The 16,990-nt window shown below is 35.9% G+C and overlaps 2 protein-coding genes and 1 pseudogene across 2 annotated transcripts; all 3 read left to right on the top strand.

The window, feature by feature from the left end:
- Window positions 1–436: 436 nt before the first annotated feature.
- Window positions 437–4,627, top strand: LOC106365524 (NAD-dependent malic enzyme 2, mitochondrial). Its single transcript, XM_048769493.1, has 18 exons — window positions 437–796; window positions 952–1,048; window positions 1,123–1,241; window positions 1,320–1,616; window positions 1,702–1,762; window positions 1,845–1,948; window positions 2,041–2,124; window positions 2,209–2,315; window positions 2,419–2,521; window positions 2,839–2,937; window positions 3,059–3,124; window positions 3,226–3,298; window positions 3,406–3,492; window positions 3,578–3,632; window positions 3,732–3,803; window positions 3,899–3,961; window positions 4,049–4,163; window positions 4,261–4,627. The coding sequence occupies exons 1-18, from the start codon at window positions 641–643 to the stop codon at window positions 4,330–4,332; spliced, it is 1,830 nt and encodes a 609-aa protein (XP_048625450.1). The 5' UTR covers window positions 437–640; the 3' UTR covers window positions 4,333–4,627.
- Window positions 4,628–4,788: 161 nt separating this feature from the next.
- On the top strand, window positions 4,789–7,756 carry LOC106434959 (digalactosyldiacylglycerol synthase 2, chloroplastic). Its single transcript, XM_048769494.1, has 5 exons — window positions 4,789–5,121; window positions 5,381–5,752; window positions 6,175–6,441; window positions 6,605–6,954; window positions 7,086–7,756. Exons 2-5 carry the CDS (start codon window positions 5,450–5,452, stop codon window positions 7,600–7,602), a joined length of 1,437 nt encoding a protein of 478 aa, XP_048625451.1. The 5' UTR covers window positions 4,789–5,121; window positions 5,381–5,449; the 3' UTR covers window positions 7,603–7,756.
- A 3,748-nt stretch (window positions 7,757–11,504) lies between these two features.
- LOC125592980 lies at window positions 11,505–13,642 on the top strand (annotated as a pseudogene).
- Window positions 13,643–16,990: the final 3,348 nt, after the last annotated feature.

The raw sequence follows: 16,990 nt of genomic DNA, 5'->3' as shown, positions 1-16,990 counted from the left end.
GCGAATATAATTTTAAAAGGATGGTTTTCTATAAAAATGCTCGAATTATTCTTTCCTTTCCTTTTCTTCTTCGGTATTTTTTTATGTTATGACGACGTAATATTTTTGTTACCAGAGGTACACGCATGGGTAAGAATGTAAACAAGACAACACGGAAACACGTGTCAGTGATCTGACGGTGAGTTAGTCAAATGTCCTTTCACCTCTCTACTATGCGAGGAAAATAATGCAGAACCGTGTTTCCGTTTATACCCTTGTTGCCCAATCTTTATTCGGGCAACTCTAAATTTAATTTCCCTTTCTTGCTTTTTTGACTTTACACTAATACATATTTTTTAATGTTCTTTTTAGAGAAATTAAAATAGGGACATAAAAGTAAACAAAAGAAATAAATGCGTAATTAATTTGGCTGACCCCCTTTCGCTCTTACTAATCCTCGGGCAGGTCTCAGACAGCTTCCTCTCTTTTATTCATTCCACACTGGAAGAGGAAGAAGAAGTAAGAGATCAAAGCTCAACCTTGTGTTGTGTATAAAAGTTTTGACTAATTTTGACGGTTTAACTTGTCATATCATCGAGTTCCGGTTAGCAAATTCGGTACCTGTGTGGTTTTGAGTTGATCGGATCTTGAGAGTGAGATTATGTGGAGGAACATTGCTGGCTTCTCCAAGGCTGCTGCTGCTACGGCGGCGGCAAGAACCCACGGATCTCGGCGGTGCTTGTCAACGGCGATTCCTGGCCCTTGCATCGTCCACAAGCGTGGTGCGGATATCCTCCACGATCCATGGTTTAACAAGGTTCTCTTTTCATCTGATCTATATTCCCTCAATTTGATTGGTGAAACTCTGTGGGAAGTGAGTTTATAGCATTTTGAAATCTTGTCAGCTCGTGTGGTGCCTTTTTTGAAGTTTGTTCCTTTCTCATTTTTGGTGGTGGGTTCATGTTTGCACAGGACACAGGTTTTCCATTGACTGAGAGAGATAGATTGGGGCTAAGAGGCTTGCTTCCTCCTCGTGTTATCTCCTTTGAACAGCAATATGCCCGTTTCAGTAAGTCTCTTTTGGATCCATGCTTATGCCTTTTTCTGGTTTTCTGAGACTTCTTTGTATAAACAAATTGGCAGTTGAGTCCTTTCGGTCCCTTGAGAGGAACACGCAAGGGCAGCCAGACAACGTTGTGTCATTAGCGAAGTGGAGGATTCTCAATAGGTTGCATGACCGTAACGAGACTTTGTACTACCGAGTGAGTTCATTCATAGTTCTCTTTCTTTTTATAATCATGACACATCCTGGAGACATAACCATCTCTTGTTCTCTGCAGGTCCTTATTGATAACATCAAAGATTTTGCCCCAATTATATACACACCCACGGTTGGACTGGTTTGTCAGAACTATTCCGGTTTGTATAGAAGGCCCCGAGGAATGTACTTCAGTGCCAAAGACAAAGGAGAGATGATGTCTATGATCTATAACTGGCCTGCTCACCAGGTTGATATGATTGTCATCACAGATGGTAGCCGTATCCTTGGCTTAGGAGACCTTGGTGTCCAGGGTATTGGGATTCCTATTGGCAAGCTCGACATGTATGTGGCTGTTGCAGGAATCAATCCACAGAGAGTATGTCCCATCTCCACAATGATAATCTTCCTGTACAAAGCAGGTCATGTCTTAGTTTAAAAATTTTACGCTTGTTTATATTCAGGTTTTGCCGATTATGTTGGATGTGGGAACGAATAATCAAAAGCTCCTACAGAATCCTCTCTGTAAGCTACTTTTTATTACTAGTCTATATGATTGCACTTCTATGGATGTGTTTCCTTTGATACGTGATTCATGTATCTACAGATTTAGGACTCAGACAACCTAGGTTGGAAGGAGAGGAGTATCTTGAGATTGTTGATGAATTTATGGAAGCTGCATTCACGCGTTGGCCTAAGGCCGTCGTACAGGTATTTATATACCTTAGTTTCTACTTTGGATTTGCCTTTTGGTGGTGAGGATGGCTAAAATGGTTCTTTCATTATATCTTCAATCATAATAGTTCGAAGATTTCCAAGCGAAATGGGCTTTTGAAACTTTGGATAGATATCGGAAGAAGTTTTGCATGTTCAATGATGATGTCCAGGTATCTTCTCCTCATTTCACTTCAGCTGCTTCTACTTTAAAGCTACTCTTTAATAACAAACAATGTTGGCGTATGATCTCTCAGGGAACTGCTGGTGTTGCTCTCGCTGGACTATTGGGAACTGTAAGAGCCCAAGGTCGGCCTTTGTCCGACTTTGTGAACCAAAAGATTGTTGTGGTGGGAGCTGGAAGGTACTTGGTTATCCACTTTAAAAGTCTTTTGCTAATGTATTATTACTTCTGCAGTAACTTTCATCTCATCTTCGTATTGTAATATTTCTTCTTTTCTTTATAGTGCCGGGCTCGGTGTAACAAAGACGGCAGTACAGGCGGTTGCGAGAATGGCAGGCATCAGCTTCGCCGAAGCAACGAAAAACTTTTACCTGATAGATAAAGATGTAAGTCTGTGTTATCCCTTACTAGTTGACGTCATCTGAATGGTTTTGTCTTGCTTAATAATAAATATTTTAGCTCGTGGAGTTGACTTTGAAACTGTCATATTATTGTCTCTTTTTAGAGCTTGCTTTTGGATGTTGTCTTAAGCTATCTACTAAGAGCTTACCTAGAAGAAGTCAAAAACATTTTTCATAAGTTATCCCTTTGACATACTAGTTTTGTCTTGGTCAGCATATTGTTTTTTTTTTTTTTTGTTTAAATTGGATTGCCTCATAAGATCCTGAATAATGTAATGAAAACGACTCTGATTGTGCTTCAGGGTCTTGTCACCACGGAGAGGTCAAAACTTGACCCAGCAGTTGTACCTTTTGCCAAAAATCCAGCTGAGATACGTGAGGGAGCAAGTATCGTTGAAGTGGTAAAGCTTAAAGCCTTATTGTGTTCTTGACTTGGCCGATTATTTGACTTCATCTTCTTTTCTCTACAGCTGTTCATGAAAGTTGAGACATAATAATATTTTCTTATACAAATATGTTCAGGTGAAGACAGTGAGGCCACATGTACTTCTTGGTTTATCTGGAGTTGGTGGCATCTTCAATGAAGAAGTAGGTGAACCTGATTTCAACAAACATATAGTACTTTCATGGTATATTGATTAACAGTTTTACTGACTTATATGGTTTAACTGGTTTCAATTTGTGCAAAGGTTCTCAAGGCAATGCGAGAATCTGATTCATGCAAGCCCGCCATTTTTGCTATGTCGAATCCCACCTTGAATGGTTTGTGTGTTTTTTTTGTCTTTCCAAAATAATGTAACAATGTTTCCTTGAAAGAAGATCTGATCTGAACACTTTTTTTTTTTTTTTTTTTTTTTTCTGTTTGGCAGCTGAGTGCACTGCTGCTGATGCATTTAAGCACGCCGGAGAAAACATAGTGTTTGGAAGCGGAAGCCCATTTGAACACGTTCAACTTGGTATGTTATAGTGAGGTGTTCATTTTTGGATTTTTGCAACTCTAATTGCTTAAAATCTGATTCATTTTAATCTTTAAACTTGCAGAGAATGGTAATGTTGGGCATGTGAATCAGGCCAACAACATGTACCTATTCCCCGGGTTCGTTTTCTGTTTTCGCATCTTGAAAACTGCTTCACAGTGAATCACATTTTAATCCATAAGTATAGCTGAAATCAACTGTGCTTATTTTGTTAACAGGATCGGGTTAGGGACTCTTCTATCTGGTGCGCGTATTGTAACTGATGGAATGCTGCTAGCAGCTGCTGAATGGTAAGCAGATTGCATTTATTTGGTTGTCTTCTATCTAATATGATATAAGTAATGCTGACGATTAATATATGTATTTTTCATCTACTATAACGCAGCCTTGCGTCTTACATGACTGACGAAGAAGTCCAAAAAGGCATCCTTTACCCTTCGATCAACAAGTATTGTTTCCTGTCTTTCTTTCTTATCCGTTGATTTATATCTTAAACGGTTGTATAAAGTGAACTGGTTTTTGAACTAAAATGCAGCATCCGACACATAACAGCTGAGGTGGGGGCGGCTGTTCTAAGAGCTGCTGTTACTGACGACATTGTAGAAGGACATGGGGATGTTGGTCCCAGAGATCTCAGTCACATGTCTAAGGTATCAAAGCAATTGAGCTTTGTATTAAACATGACAACTAAGGTACACTAGTAGAAGTTGGAATCTAATTGCATCTTTTTTTGTATTGAAACAACAGGAGGAGACAGTGGATTACATCACACGCAACATGTGGTTCCCAATTTACAGCCCTCTCGTGCACGAGAAATAGACTCTTTGAAATCTCTCAGCTCTCATAATAACAAAAAAGAACTTCCTCCTCCTCCTCTTATTTGCGGTCAACAACATTGTTTCTTCTTTCCCCAGTATGTGCTATAAAAGCCATGATGCTAAATGTTTAAAAGACAAAGAACAAGAACAGTGTTAGCTCTAGGTCACCTGTCCCTTGTCCTTTTTCCTATATTTTTTTTCCAATGTCTAAGATTATGTCTGAAAAGATTATATAACTCCATAAACATTTTGTTGGGCAATAACATTTCTTTGATAAAATCGAATTTGATTTGGGATAGGACTGAAACGGTCTGGTTCAATTGTTTTGTCTGGTTCGAAGTTTCGTGAACAATTGGGCCTATGCCATGACAACAAGCCCGCCGGTTTTGAGTTGAAGGATGAAACACAAAGACGTAAAGAAAACGGCACGTAGTCTGGAACACGCAAGCCTGTTGTTGTGTTGATGATTCTTATTCTTCTTTCTTTCTTTCTTTCTCGACGTTGGCGGAAAAGGAATGTTGAGAGAAATAAGAAAGAAAGAGATTGGACAAATCAGCGACCAGCCTGGAATATGATTTAAGTTTAAAGAATGACCTGAGAGCAAAAAACCAACGAAGAGACGAGAAATAGAGCTCCGCAGAATATTCTCCCTTTGTCACGCAAACCCCTAATTAATAAATTTTTTTTTTATTTCTCCTCTTACGCTCGCCCTTTGCTTTTTTCCCCCAAACTCGACGCCAAATCAGCTTTTTCTCAAATCGTGCTTTTGCTTTGATCAAACCTTGTCCAGGTATGGGAATTGCTACGATTTCTTCTGATAAACTTTGTTCATGTTATTTAACTCTCCTATTGTTTTATCGTATTGGAAAGACTAGATTGAACGGTGAATCATTTATTTTGAAATTCAGAGGAAATAGTCGGAATTAAAATTAAAAGAATCGTCCTCTGTAATCTAATCACACATGTAGTTCGTAGCTCTGTGTATCTTGTTTGATTTTGAGAATTAGGATATATCTTAAGTAATAGTTTATGTTAATTTCCGGTTACAGGAGGACATTGGTAGAGAGGGTTTAGTTGAGGATATATATATATATATATATATATATATATATATATATATGATGATGAAACAGCAACAGCAGCAGCAGAAACAGCACATTGCAATCTTTACGACAGCTAGTCTTCCGTGGCTTACGGGAACTGCTGTTAATCCTCTCTTCCGTGCTGCCTACCTTGCTAAAGACGGTCAAAGACGTGTCACTTTGGTCATTCCTTGGCTTACTCTCAACCACCAGCTGCTTGTCTATCCAAATAACATCACTTTTGCTTCCCCTTCCCACCAAGAAGCTTATGTCCGTCGCTGGCTTGAAGACAGAGTCTCGTTTCCTTTAGGTTTTGAGTTACGTTTCTATCCAGGAAAGGTATTATTCACTTTTGCCCTTCCGTCCTCAACTAGAATTAATCTCTCTAGTTCCTTCCTTTCAAATACTTTTATTATCTAAAAGTTTACTTCTTTCCAGTTTTATTTAGCCATCATATATACGTGTTAGCCATTTTTTTTTTGGCTATGAGGCTAGGACCTTTCATGGAGATTAGATAGTTTCTTCCACCCTCTGTGCTTTCTAGAGTTGTCATGTCTTTCCATCATTTACATGAACCTGCATATACTTTTACTTGCATCTTGAGGCACGTTGTTAATCATAACGACAAAGTCTCTCTTTTTGCTAGCATGTTGTGAATGTAAATCTCTATGTTGTTCTTACATATTCTGACGTGAATTTGAATTTTGTGTACTGCTCTTAACTGTACCTTCCTTAACAGTTCAAATGGTGTCTTATTGCAGTTTGCTACAGACAAAAGAAGTATTCTTCCTGTTGGGGACATATCAGATGCCATTCCTGACGAAGAGGCAGACATTGCTGTCCTTGAGGAGCCTGAGCATCTAACATGGTTTCATCATGGCAAAAAATGGAAAACCAAATTCAACTACGTCATAGGGATAGTGCACACAAACTACTTGGAATACGTTAAGAGAGAGAAACAAGGCCGCCTCAAAGCATTTCTCCTCAAGTACTTAAACAGCTGGGTTGTTGGCATTTACTGCCACAAGGTAAACTTTCTTTACAGCTACCAATAGAAATGATGGAGTGGTTGCTCTATATGTTGGTATCTATCTGTGTATCATTATTCAATAGTTTGCTGGCCTTATGTTAACAGACCATTTTGATGATGCGAATCAGGACTTGTGCTAATTATGTTTACTACTCCTACAGGTGATTAGATTATCGGATGCGACTCAAGAATACCCTAAATCTATTGTCTGCAACGTTCACGGTGTCAACCCCAAATTTCTAGAGATTGGTTTGAAAAAACTAGAACAGCAGAAGCTCCAGGAGCAGCCCTTCACAAAAGGGGCATACTACATTGGCAAGATGGTCTGGAGCAAAGGGTACAAGGAGCTTCTTAAACTACTTAAGAAACACCAAAAGGAACTTGCTGGTTTAGAGGTTGATTTATACGGCAGTGGAGAGGACTCTGAAGAGATCAAAGAAGCTGCCCGAAAACTCGACTTGACGGTTAATGTTTACCCAGGACGCGATCACGCCGACCCTTTATTTCACAAGTACGTCTCTAGTTTAATAACCTCGGCTATGCATCATACTTGTAACATAGATTCTTATCTTTATCTAAGCATTATTTTCCTTGCAGTCTATTGGGTTCTGTTTATAGTTATTATTATGTCTTCTGTTTCAGCTATAAAGTATTTCTCAACCCCAGCACAACAGACGTGGTCTGCACAACAACTGCAGAAGCCTTGGCGATGGGGAAAATAGTAGTATGCGCAGATCACACATCAAACGAGTTCTTCAAACAGTTTCCCAACTGCAGAGTCTACGACGATGGGAAGGGTTTTGTTAGAGCCACACTCAAGGCACTTGGGGAACAACCATCACAACTAACAGAGCAGCAGAGGCATGAACTATCATGGGAAGCTGCTACACAACGGTTTATAAGTGCCTCGGATCTTAACAGGTTAGCAAGAGCTGATTCGAACTTGTCAAAGAGAAGTCTGTTTGCTTCATCTTCTATAAGTGTGGGGAAAAACTTGGAGGACATGTCTGCGTATATTCATTTCTTGGCCTCTGGGTTTGAAACTTCAAGAACAGCGTTTGGTGCAATCCCTGGAAGCTTGCAGCCAGATGAAGAGTTGTGCAAAGATCTTGGCTTGACTCTCAAGACTCCTTCCCGGAATAGTCTCAAGGAAGATTGACCCTTGTTATATAAAAAATGTGTTGTATTTTGCTAGAAAATTCCTATGTGATTTTTTATATACTCAACGAATCATTCTATAGCTTGGTGGAATGTTTTGATGGTTTATAGTAACAAGACAATTAGGTTAAACATATCATATTGGTTTGCTCTGACTTTGTTTTTTTTTGTTTTTTAATCAAGGTTTATGCATAACTGGTGTGTGATTTTGTATTGGTAAATAATTTTGTTATATCAATTAATAAATATAGGTAAATAATTCAATATAAATTTCATTTTACAAATTATCCAATTAATTAATACTGGCATATAAATAAATTTTTGTTCTCTAATATCATTTATTTCATTTCTTGAATAGTAAAAATTTCATTAAGATCTAAGAAATCACAAATCTAATATTTCAATTTATTTTATGTAATATTTAAAAGTATCTAAAAATTTTCATCAAAAATTTTAGAAATATTATCATTTTTTTTCTAGATCTTTTACCGGGTCAAACGGTGTCGGGTCACGAGTTAATGACGGTTTTTAGATTTTTGTCGGGTCACGGGTTTACCGATTCAACGGCATGTCTACATCGGGTATAAAATACTAAATAAAACTCAGGCCACAAATATAATTATTATATAACAAAATATGTAGATCAAAATACAAAAAAGATACTTAACAATACAAGTTAATATTTTTTTATCCAAAAATCAAACCCGTGCTTTCAAAACGCGGATCAAAATCTAGTATACCTATTAAAATCAATGATTTAGTACCAAATACCCAAAAATATATGTATTACCAAAACTGAAATACCTGAAAATATTCGAAACGAATAATTTTTTTTCGTAGTTCCCAAGTCTTCCTTTAACTACCCAAACTAGAACTGAACTCAAATAGGTCCGTTACTATATGGTTCTTAAATTTCTATATTCGAACTATCTGATATCTAAAATACATGAACCGACCTGAATATCCAAACGCATTATAAACATTAAGAAAATTCTGTTTTTATGTGTTTAGAATAGACAGGGGCATCCAGATTCTCGGGTTTGGTTTGGTTGGATCCTTTCAATTTCAAGTCCTAAACATTTGGACCCAATTGGATATTTAGAAAAATTCGGGTTTTCAGGTCCGGGTCGATTCTGGTAGACAATTTCCATACATGAAAAAGAACTGCAATATTTGGATACAAGCGGTTTTGGTTTGTGGGCCTTATGAGTAATTTCAGGTTTTTATATGTTTTTAGATTGATTTCTTTGTAATTTTTGGATCACTTGAATATTTTAGGTGTTTTTTATATTTTGAGGTCGGTTTCTTTGAAATTTTTAGGTCTTTTTTATGTTTTTGGCTTGGTTAATTTGAAAATTTTGGATATAATTCGTCGGATCTATTTTATCATATATCAGAAATTTTGCCCGAAATTTATCATATACCTGACTTTTACTCATCAGGCCTAGGGTTTGATTTGTGTCATGTCCATAATAAAATTTTAGTGGAGTGAAATTAGATTCTGACCCACCTTTTAGAAATTTAAAGGGTGGATATATTTTTCATTTTACATTTTTTTTAGAAATTTAATTTCATATTTGTAGTTATATTTGTGTTTTTCTTTGTAATCATATTTGTGTAAATTTTATTTTTAAATTATTAGTAAGAGTTTTTGATAATTGTATTGAATTTGTGATATTGCATAACTATACACTTGTGCCGTATTATTAGGTAACAAATAAGAGTAACAAAATAAATACAAAAATATATTTGAATTCCAGATTTGTTGTCATATATGTATCCTTTAAAATAGAGATAATTGCTCATGTGAATTGATCTGCACAGGAAGAAAGATAACTGAGTATATTATTAGAATATATTTGGTTATTTACTTATTTTTTAAGTAGGTCACATGGAGAAAAAAATGTTCAACTAATCATTTATCAATTGGTCATCATCCTGATTTAATAGAATAGATCCGTTAATTAGATAAAACCAGAGAAAAAATCTTAAAAACTCGCTACCAACCCGCGATCCGATACCGGTTGATCTGACAAAACTCTGAAAATCTATATTAAATTAATAGTAAATAACAGTATTTATTTATTTTGTTATTAATAGTCTATTATAAATTATATTTTTATTTATTTTAGTTTTAAAATTTAATTTTATAATAATATTTTAAATGTTTTTGAACACTCAAAATCTTTATACATTTACGTTGAACCGGTAAACTCTTATATATTGATAAAAATAATGAACTGATTAGTTTTTCTGAACCATGAACTTATTTGTTTTTACACCAAGGAGCCGAAAAATATTCACAAATTTATTGAAAATTCTAATGGACCGATTTCTATTTTTCTGGTTTAGTATATTGAAACTGTTATCCTTTAAAACCCAGCGTGTGAATTGGATTTAAATATTTTTTCGCTTAGTATATATATAAAGAATATGAATAAGAGTGTATCAATCATTAATATGAATGAAACTGGCATATTATCGCATCAAACATTAAGAATATGATTAATTAGCGTTTGTTATGTAAATAATAGTTGACCATATAGTAGTATTTTATTATCACATTCACATGCTCAAATGTATTATGTAATCGCCGAGTATTATTATATGTATTCGATAGAAGTGGCATTTGGAACTAAAGAGAAGGGATGTAACAAAATTCAATATTATTAATTGTTAGTTATAAAAATGGTAGTTTGTGTAATAAGTGATTTCTTAAATAAATAGAATAAATAGTTGGACATAACATTTATCAATAGGTTATGATTCTGTTTTAATTGAATAGATGACAACATGAATTTTGAGTCGGTTGGATTGGATAAAACATTGAGACCTATCTATCTACTTAAAAAGGTGAACCTGAACTTAATTGTTTTTGAAACGAAAATATTAATTGTTTGGCCCATTTACCAATTAGCATAAGAATATTAATTGTTTTTGAAACGAAAATGAAAAAGAAGAAAAAGTTGAGCTTCTTTTAGATATTTTTGGTGTCTTCATTTATATAGAGAAACCGCAGAAGACGGAGGAGGGAGATTTCAAACCCTAATCTGCAATAATACCGCCGATTCTTAGGGTGATTGGGCAGGTAAAATCGAAGTTTGCTTTCCTTATTTTCCGTCTGTGGGTTGGTTTCCATCTCTGATTCGAAGTTTTCTTTTCTACAGCGATTGATTGGCGGCAGATTTTTTCCATCAACGAATGGGCGAATGATTGGCGGCAGATTCTTTCCATCAACGAATGGTGATGGTAAGTTGTTTCTGATAGAAGGATATGCTAAACCACATCTCCTCCTATATTTCTTGGTTGGATATGTACCTAGTAGCTAGATTAGAGGAACTAAGAATCGAAAATGTTGTTGTATTTAAAGAAGATGATTACGGGTTTGGGTGATTTTGCTCTATATTCATAAGAGACAAAAGAATTAAGAATATAGCCATGCTACAGTTAAAAGCATCGGATTGGACAATTTGTGCACAAACGTGACCAAACTCTCCTTTAAGGCGCGTGCGCGTGATATTGACACTCCAAAACCAAAGATGCATACTATACTACATACAGTATAGTATAGTCATACAAAAGATTAATTTAGTTACGAGGTTGAGTTTCATCCATTACATGACTATATATACATGATTATGATATAGTACGGAATATTTGACACAAACACATAAACTTTTCATTTCTGTGTAAGCCCATAATGCCTATCTATTGAATATATATTAATAAACAATACATTTACACCAATAGTTGAGGAAGGAGAATAAGAAAAAGAGAAAGAGAAGAGAGATAAAAAAAAAAAGATGAAGAGAAGAAAAGAGATGAAAACAAAGAGAGAGAAAGTTATAGTTATATATATATATATATATGGAAGTTTGCGAGCATTTTTCTTAAACTCAAAAAAGAGAGATCATAAAACAACAGTTCAATGAAAAAAATAGAATAAACCACAAAGTACTAAATTTAAATGTGAAAAGTGAATGTTAAGAATCATGAAGCTTATGAAAAATACAATTTGCAAAAAAATTAAGGAGTGTCGCCATGATTGATGGAGGAGAAGAACCATCACGAAAATTGGAAGAGAAGAAGAGGGTATGGTGGGAAGAGGTGAGGAGACAACGGATGGCGATCTGTTACTTGTTTACTTTTTTAGATTGTGTTTCATTCTCTCGATGATTCATTGATTGATTGATTGCTTTTCTTCAGGGGCGGCTAAAAATGGTTCAGGGTTTAGGTTTCTGTGGAAGAAGTACTTGACTGATACTGGCCAGAAGTTACATAGCTCGTTTAGTACGGCCACTTCTGGTGTCATAACTCTCTCGGTTGGGTCGTTGTTCTCTTGGGGCCTATACAAGTTAAACAACAAGGTCTATGACGTGACCAGCATCTTCAAGAAAAACGAGTTTTGGAATGACAAACTTGCCATCCTATCCAAGTTGCCAACAACCCTATCGGAGCTTCAGTCTGATGTTTTATCCCTCAAAAGAGATGTCCTTCTTCTCCAAGCGCTGGCTGGACTTCAGTCCTCCAAGCAAGTGAAATCTCATTCTGATGTCGAAAGCTGCAAAAGGAGCCTTCGTGCTCTTATAGCGGAGAGACAGTGCGCTCCCATCGTCCTCCTTCTCGCGTAAGTTCCTTTACTTTATCTTTTCTTATTACTGTTTGTGAGCTGCTAGAAATGATATATATATATATATTTTTTTATTTTTTTTTGGCAGATGGCACTCAGCTGGAATGTTTGATGTTGATGTGAAGAAGACGGACAGCCTTGATAACGCTTCTTGAGCCCGTCAAAGAGCGTTTTCCCAGTATGTCTTATGCTGATATATATCAGGTTTGTAGTTGTTTGGTAGAAACTTTACCTTGTGTGTATTTCAAGGGATTGACTCATATGTGTGATTCTTTGGTTAATGTAGCTTGCAGGAGTTGTTGCTGTTGAGATCACCGGAGGACCTGAGATTTCCTTCCATCCTGGTAGAAAGGTTAGTTAGTATTCGTCTTCTCATTAGTTTAAGCTACCAATCAAATTATTTGGTTCATCCTTTTCCACTTCCAGGTCAAGGACAAGCCACCACCACCCAAAGTTTGTTTGCCTCAGGCGAGCCAAGGTAAAGCAATGACTGATAGTCTAAATCATGTCATCGGATACATTATTGATCATCTGTAAATTTCAGGTGTGACTCATCTTAGAGATGTGTTTGGTCGGCTGGGATTTAGTGACAAGGATATCGTTGCATTGTCTGGTGCCCACAACTTGGTATGGTCTTCTTCATTTGAAAATCAAATACTTGTATCATTTGGTGGTGGTTGGTCACTTATTAATATTGTAATTTCAGGTTTCGATGACTCAAAACTCTCTACTCTTTGACAATTCTTATTTCAAGTAAGTTACTGCACTTTCTAATCTTTTGTCCTAGGTTTCGGTTTCTCTATAAGTTGTGGCTGAATCACAAATTTGATGTTTACTGAAACAGGGAGTTACTAAGCAAAAAGACAAAAGCACCGACGGATAAGGCACTTCTAGAAGATCCTCAGTTTCGCCTTTTCATTGAGAAATATGCTGGAGTAAGCTATACAAAATACATACATATATTTGAAGAGCTTCAGTATTGATTCTATCTTTATCTCAGGATAACGACCTCTTCCTTCAAGACTATGCTGAAGCTCACCTGAAGTTGTCTGAACTCGGGTAAGTAACACATAACCATCTCTCTTTTTCTTCTTAATGTGTGAACATATTTTGATCTTTGGTTATTTTGCTCTAATTGTCAGGTTTGCCAAGGAGTGAACCTGAAAGCTATAGCTTTGGTTTATTATTTGACTTGGTGGTTAGTTTGATGTACTTGAGCTGAAGAGGTTTACTATTTTGACTTGGTTAGTTCGATGTGTTTAAGCTGAAGAGGTTTACTATTTTGACTTGGTTAGTTCGATGTATTGAAGCTGAAGAGGTTTACTATTTTGACTTGGTTAGTTCGATGTATTTACTTTTAATGAATCAAAAGTAGGCTGATGTTTATTATTATTATAACTTAATTGCAAAATTCCATACTTTAAGCATCACCAGTTCACTTATTAAACTAATTTATTCCACAATTGAACTGAAAACTAGGGGTGGGCAAAAAACCCAAACCGAACCGATCCAAACCAAACCAACCGAAGTTAAATCGATCCAAACCTGCTTTTTATATAACCCAATTGGTTCATGTTTTACTCAACCCGAATGGTTTGATTTGGTTTGGGGTTCAAACCGAACCAAACAAGCCAAACCAAACCAAACCAAATCAATAATCCAATATATATATTGTAAATTTTAGTTAAAGTTTCGTTTTCCACTTTTTCTTAACTTCCATATATTTTTTAAAAAATCCAAATATGATTCAAATAATCCTAATACCTAAATATTGTATTGAAAACAAAACCTAAAAACTATAAGCACCTAAATCGTAGTCATTTCGCTTCGTTCATCTTCTCCAATTTTCATTCTTTAAATTATGTAACAAAGTTATTATAGGATCAATAAAAACAAACAGGTAGATGCAAATAGTCTTTTAGTTAATAGGTTTTGGAATGCTTACAAGTCTTTGTTACGCTAATTAGATTACAAATAGTCTGCTCTTTGCTTATTATGTATTTCTTCCTTTGGGTTAAGAGTTTTGTCATCGAGTTTTAAATTGTTTTTTGTTTCATAGATTTTTAAAGAACCAAACTAAATCTAAACTAAACCCAAACCAAAGCTAATTTGGTTTTAATTGGGTTGAGTTTTATAAAACCCAAATTAACCAAACCAAACCGAATCCAAACCGAACCCGAAACTAAACCGATATGCCTACCCCTACTGAAAACTCATAAGAGGTGGCTTACAAGTCGGCCTGACTTTCATTTACCAAACCGGTTAACAGTTGTACACATTTCATCACAAAATGAACCGGTTAACAGTTGTACACAATTATAATTTCATCACAAAATGGAGAGGCAAGAAGCTCTACATTTTTTTTCTCCAACGATCCTTTTTCTTGCAAATTTCCATAAAATACATTACGAACCCGATATGAGTAAAACCGAATGAAAAAAGACTAATATTATATAAGCTTGATTTGAGAAGGTGAAGTCTGTGGAGTTAGCAATCTCATCAAATTGTGCACCCAGCACAAATGGACTTAGAGATGATTCCAAGAGTAAGGAAATTTGAAGAACCAAATAGTGACCATGAAGAAGGTTCAAAACCATCATTGTCACATGTAGTACATGCGTTGTCTCTGTGAAGTGCTTATTATGCTCAAGGAACAAGTCCCTGCAATTGTTGAGCGGCCATCACCATTTGGATGATTTGTTTTGGGTGGATTATATACACTCTGCTTTTAACAGTGATGCTCCTCGGTATAATGTTCATCATCAGCAGAAAGATACGGTATGGTGCACAACTAGAAACTGCAGTTTTTTTCAGATGGAACATGATGGTTCAGTTTCAACGTTGTAGTTGATGCACCCATTCCGACTTTGTCTCTGTGATCTCAGATTCCAATAGTATGAAGTATATATCTTCAGCAGCTTGGTGGTGATGGGAATGGAGATCTAAGCTCATCCAATCTTTTTGTTTGGACAAGACACAAATGGAGATTTAAGCTCAAAATAAACTTTTGTTGACATTTTGTTTCATCTAAAGGAAGGAGTGCAACAGATTCATGGATTCAAGACTATTATTTTTATTGATGCTGTTACAAGACAGTGTTACTTTAGACTCGGAAGGAGGTCATATTCTTAAGGCCTGGACGATCAGCTATCTTCTTCACCTGGTTCGAGAAATGTGTACAGTTCATTTGGCAGTGGGTGTGTTTCAGGTGGTGAGTCGTCTTGTTACGGCAAGTAGAGTGACAAACAAGATTAGCTAAGCTAGCTCTAACGATTTCTCCTCGAACATTAACTTTAATTCACTTCCATAGTAAGATTAAGCAAACCGAGCCACAACTTAAATTCAAGAGATACAAACTAACTAGTGGGACTTAGGGCATCATCATTGGTGTCTCCTAGGTTGAGACCCTTAAGCGTAGGGTTCCTTAACTTTTAACTAAAAATGCTAAGGGACTTCTCTCAAATCCCTTATTTAAGGACCGTTCTTTAGTTTTTTTTAGTTAAAAGCTAAGAGACCCTACGATTAAGGACCCAGTTTAAGGGACACCAATAATGATGCCCTAATATGGAGATAAAAGTTAAGGCAATAATTTACAATAATAGCAGTCAGTATTTATTACGGCCATACTTGAAATGAGACCTCAAAATTTCCACATCTCCTGCCTCTGATCGACGATTTTCGAAGAGTCCCCATGAACATCCCTCAGAAACTGAAAAACCAACGAGATGAAATTGATAAGCAAATGATGCGGAAAAAAAAAAAAAAAAAAAGTGATTCAATTTTGGTTGGACACCTTTTGACGATGCTCCTCAAGTTCTGCTACCTTATCTCCAAGTACAAAAATACCTGATACCAAAAAAAATATAAAAAAATAAATGACAAAGCCGAGCCGAGGAGAAACTTGAAATTTGTGTGTTCTCCATCATACCTAAGCCATAACCCACACCGAATGCTATAAGTCGACGTATGGTCCACGCATTCCATCCTGCTCCATTCGAGCCTAAAATCACAGACAAATAAAATCGACAAGATTTTTAAAGATTAAACAATCAGAGAAAGTACATACCAGCAGCACTATTACTTGATGAAGAGAATCTGCGGTTAGAGCCCATCATCCCTCCACGATACTGTGAAAGAAAATTTCACAATCAAAGATCAAAGAGAAAGGAAAACCAAAAGAGGGAAAGATTCAGAATCGGATCATGGATTAGAGAGATTTACATGAAATTATTATTCTTAGTTTTTGGTGTTGGAAGACCAAGCAGCCATGACTTCCTCGGCCATAGTTCTCCACAGCGTGCGGCAATATTCTTTCAGGCCTAATACTCAACCATCATAATGTGAATATATAACTGAAACGCAGCTTTTGCGGTTAACTTAGGGTGTGACTGGTTTTTCCGCTACCACCCGCAAACGGAGCTTTTACGGTTGATAGTGGTTGTTGACGTTTTGCAACAATCACTCAAACCGTTTTAAACCGCTTCAAACCGCTCTAAACCTCGTAAATTCAAAAGCTGGTTCCAACTAGCGTTTGCAGTTGCGGGCGGTTGCGGGAGGATAAAATTTTTTCCTTTTTTTTAAAACAATATAAATAAAAAAATAAAAATATTCAATCAAAATTTTAAATTAGAATTATAAAAATACTAAAATATATCTATTATATTTTAATTAATATTATAAAATAAAAATCAAAAATATATTCTATAATTTTAAAACTATACTTTCTAAATATAGTTTTTTATAGTTATTATAATATTAT

The sequence above is a fragment of the Brassica napus genome, chromosome C9 (assembly GCF_020379485.1).
Source record: "Brassica napus cultivar Da-Ae chromosome C9, Da-Ae, whole genome shotgun sequence".
Lineage (NCBI taxonomy): Eukaryota > Viridiplantae > Streptophyta > Magnoliopsida > Brassicales > Brassicaceae > Brassica > Brassica napus.
This window is presented reverse-complemented; position numbering and strand designations above follow the sequence as displayed.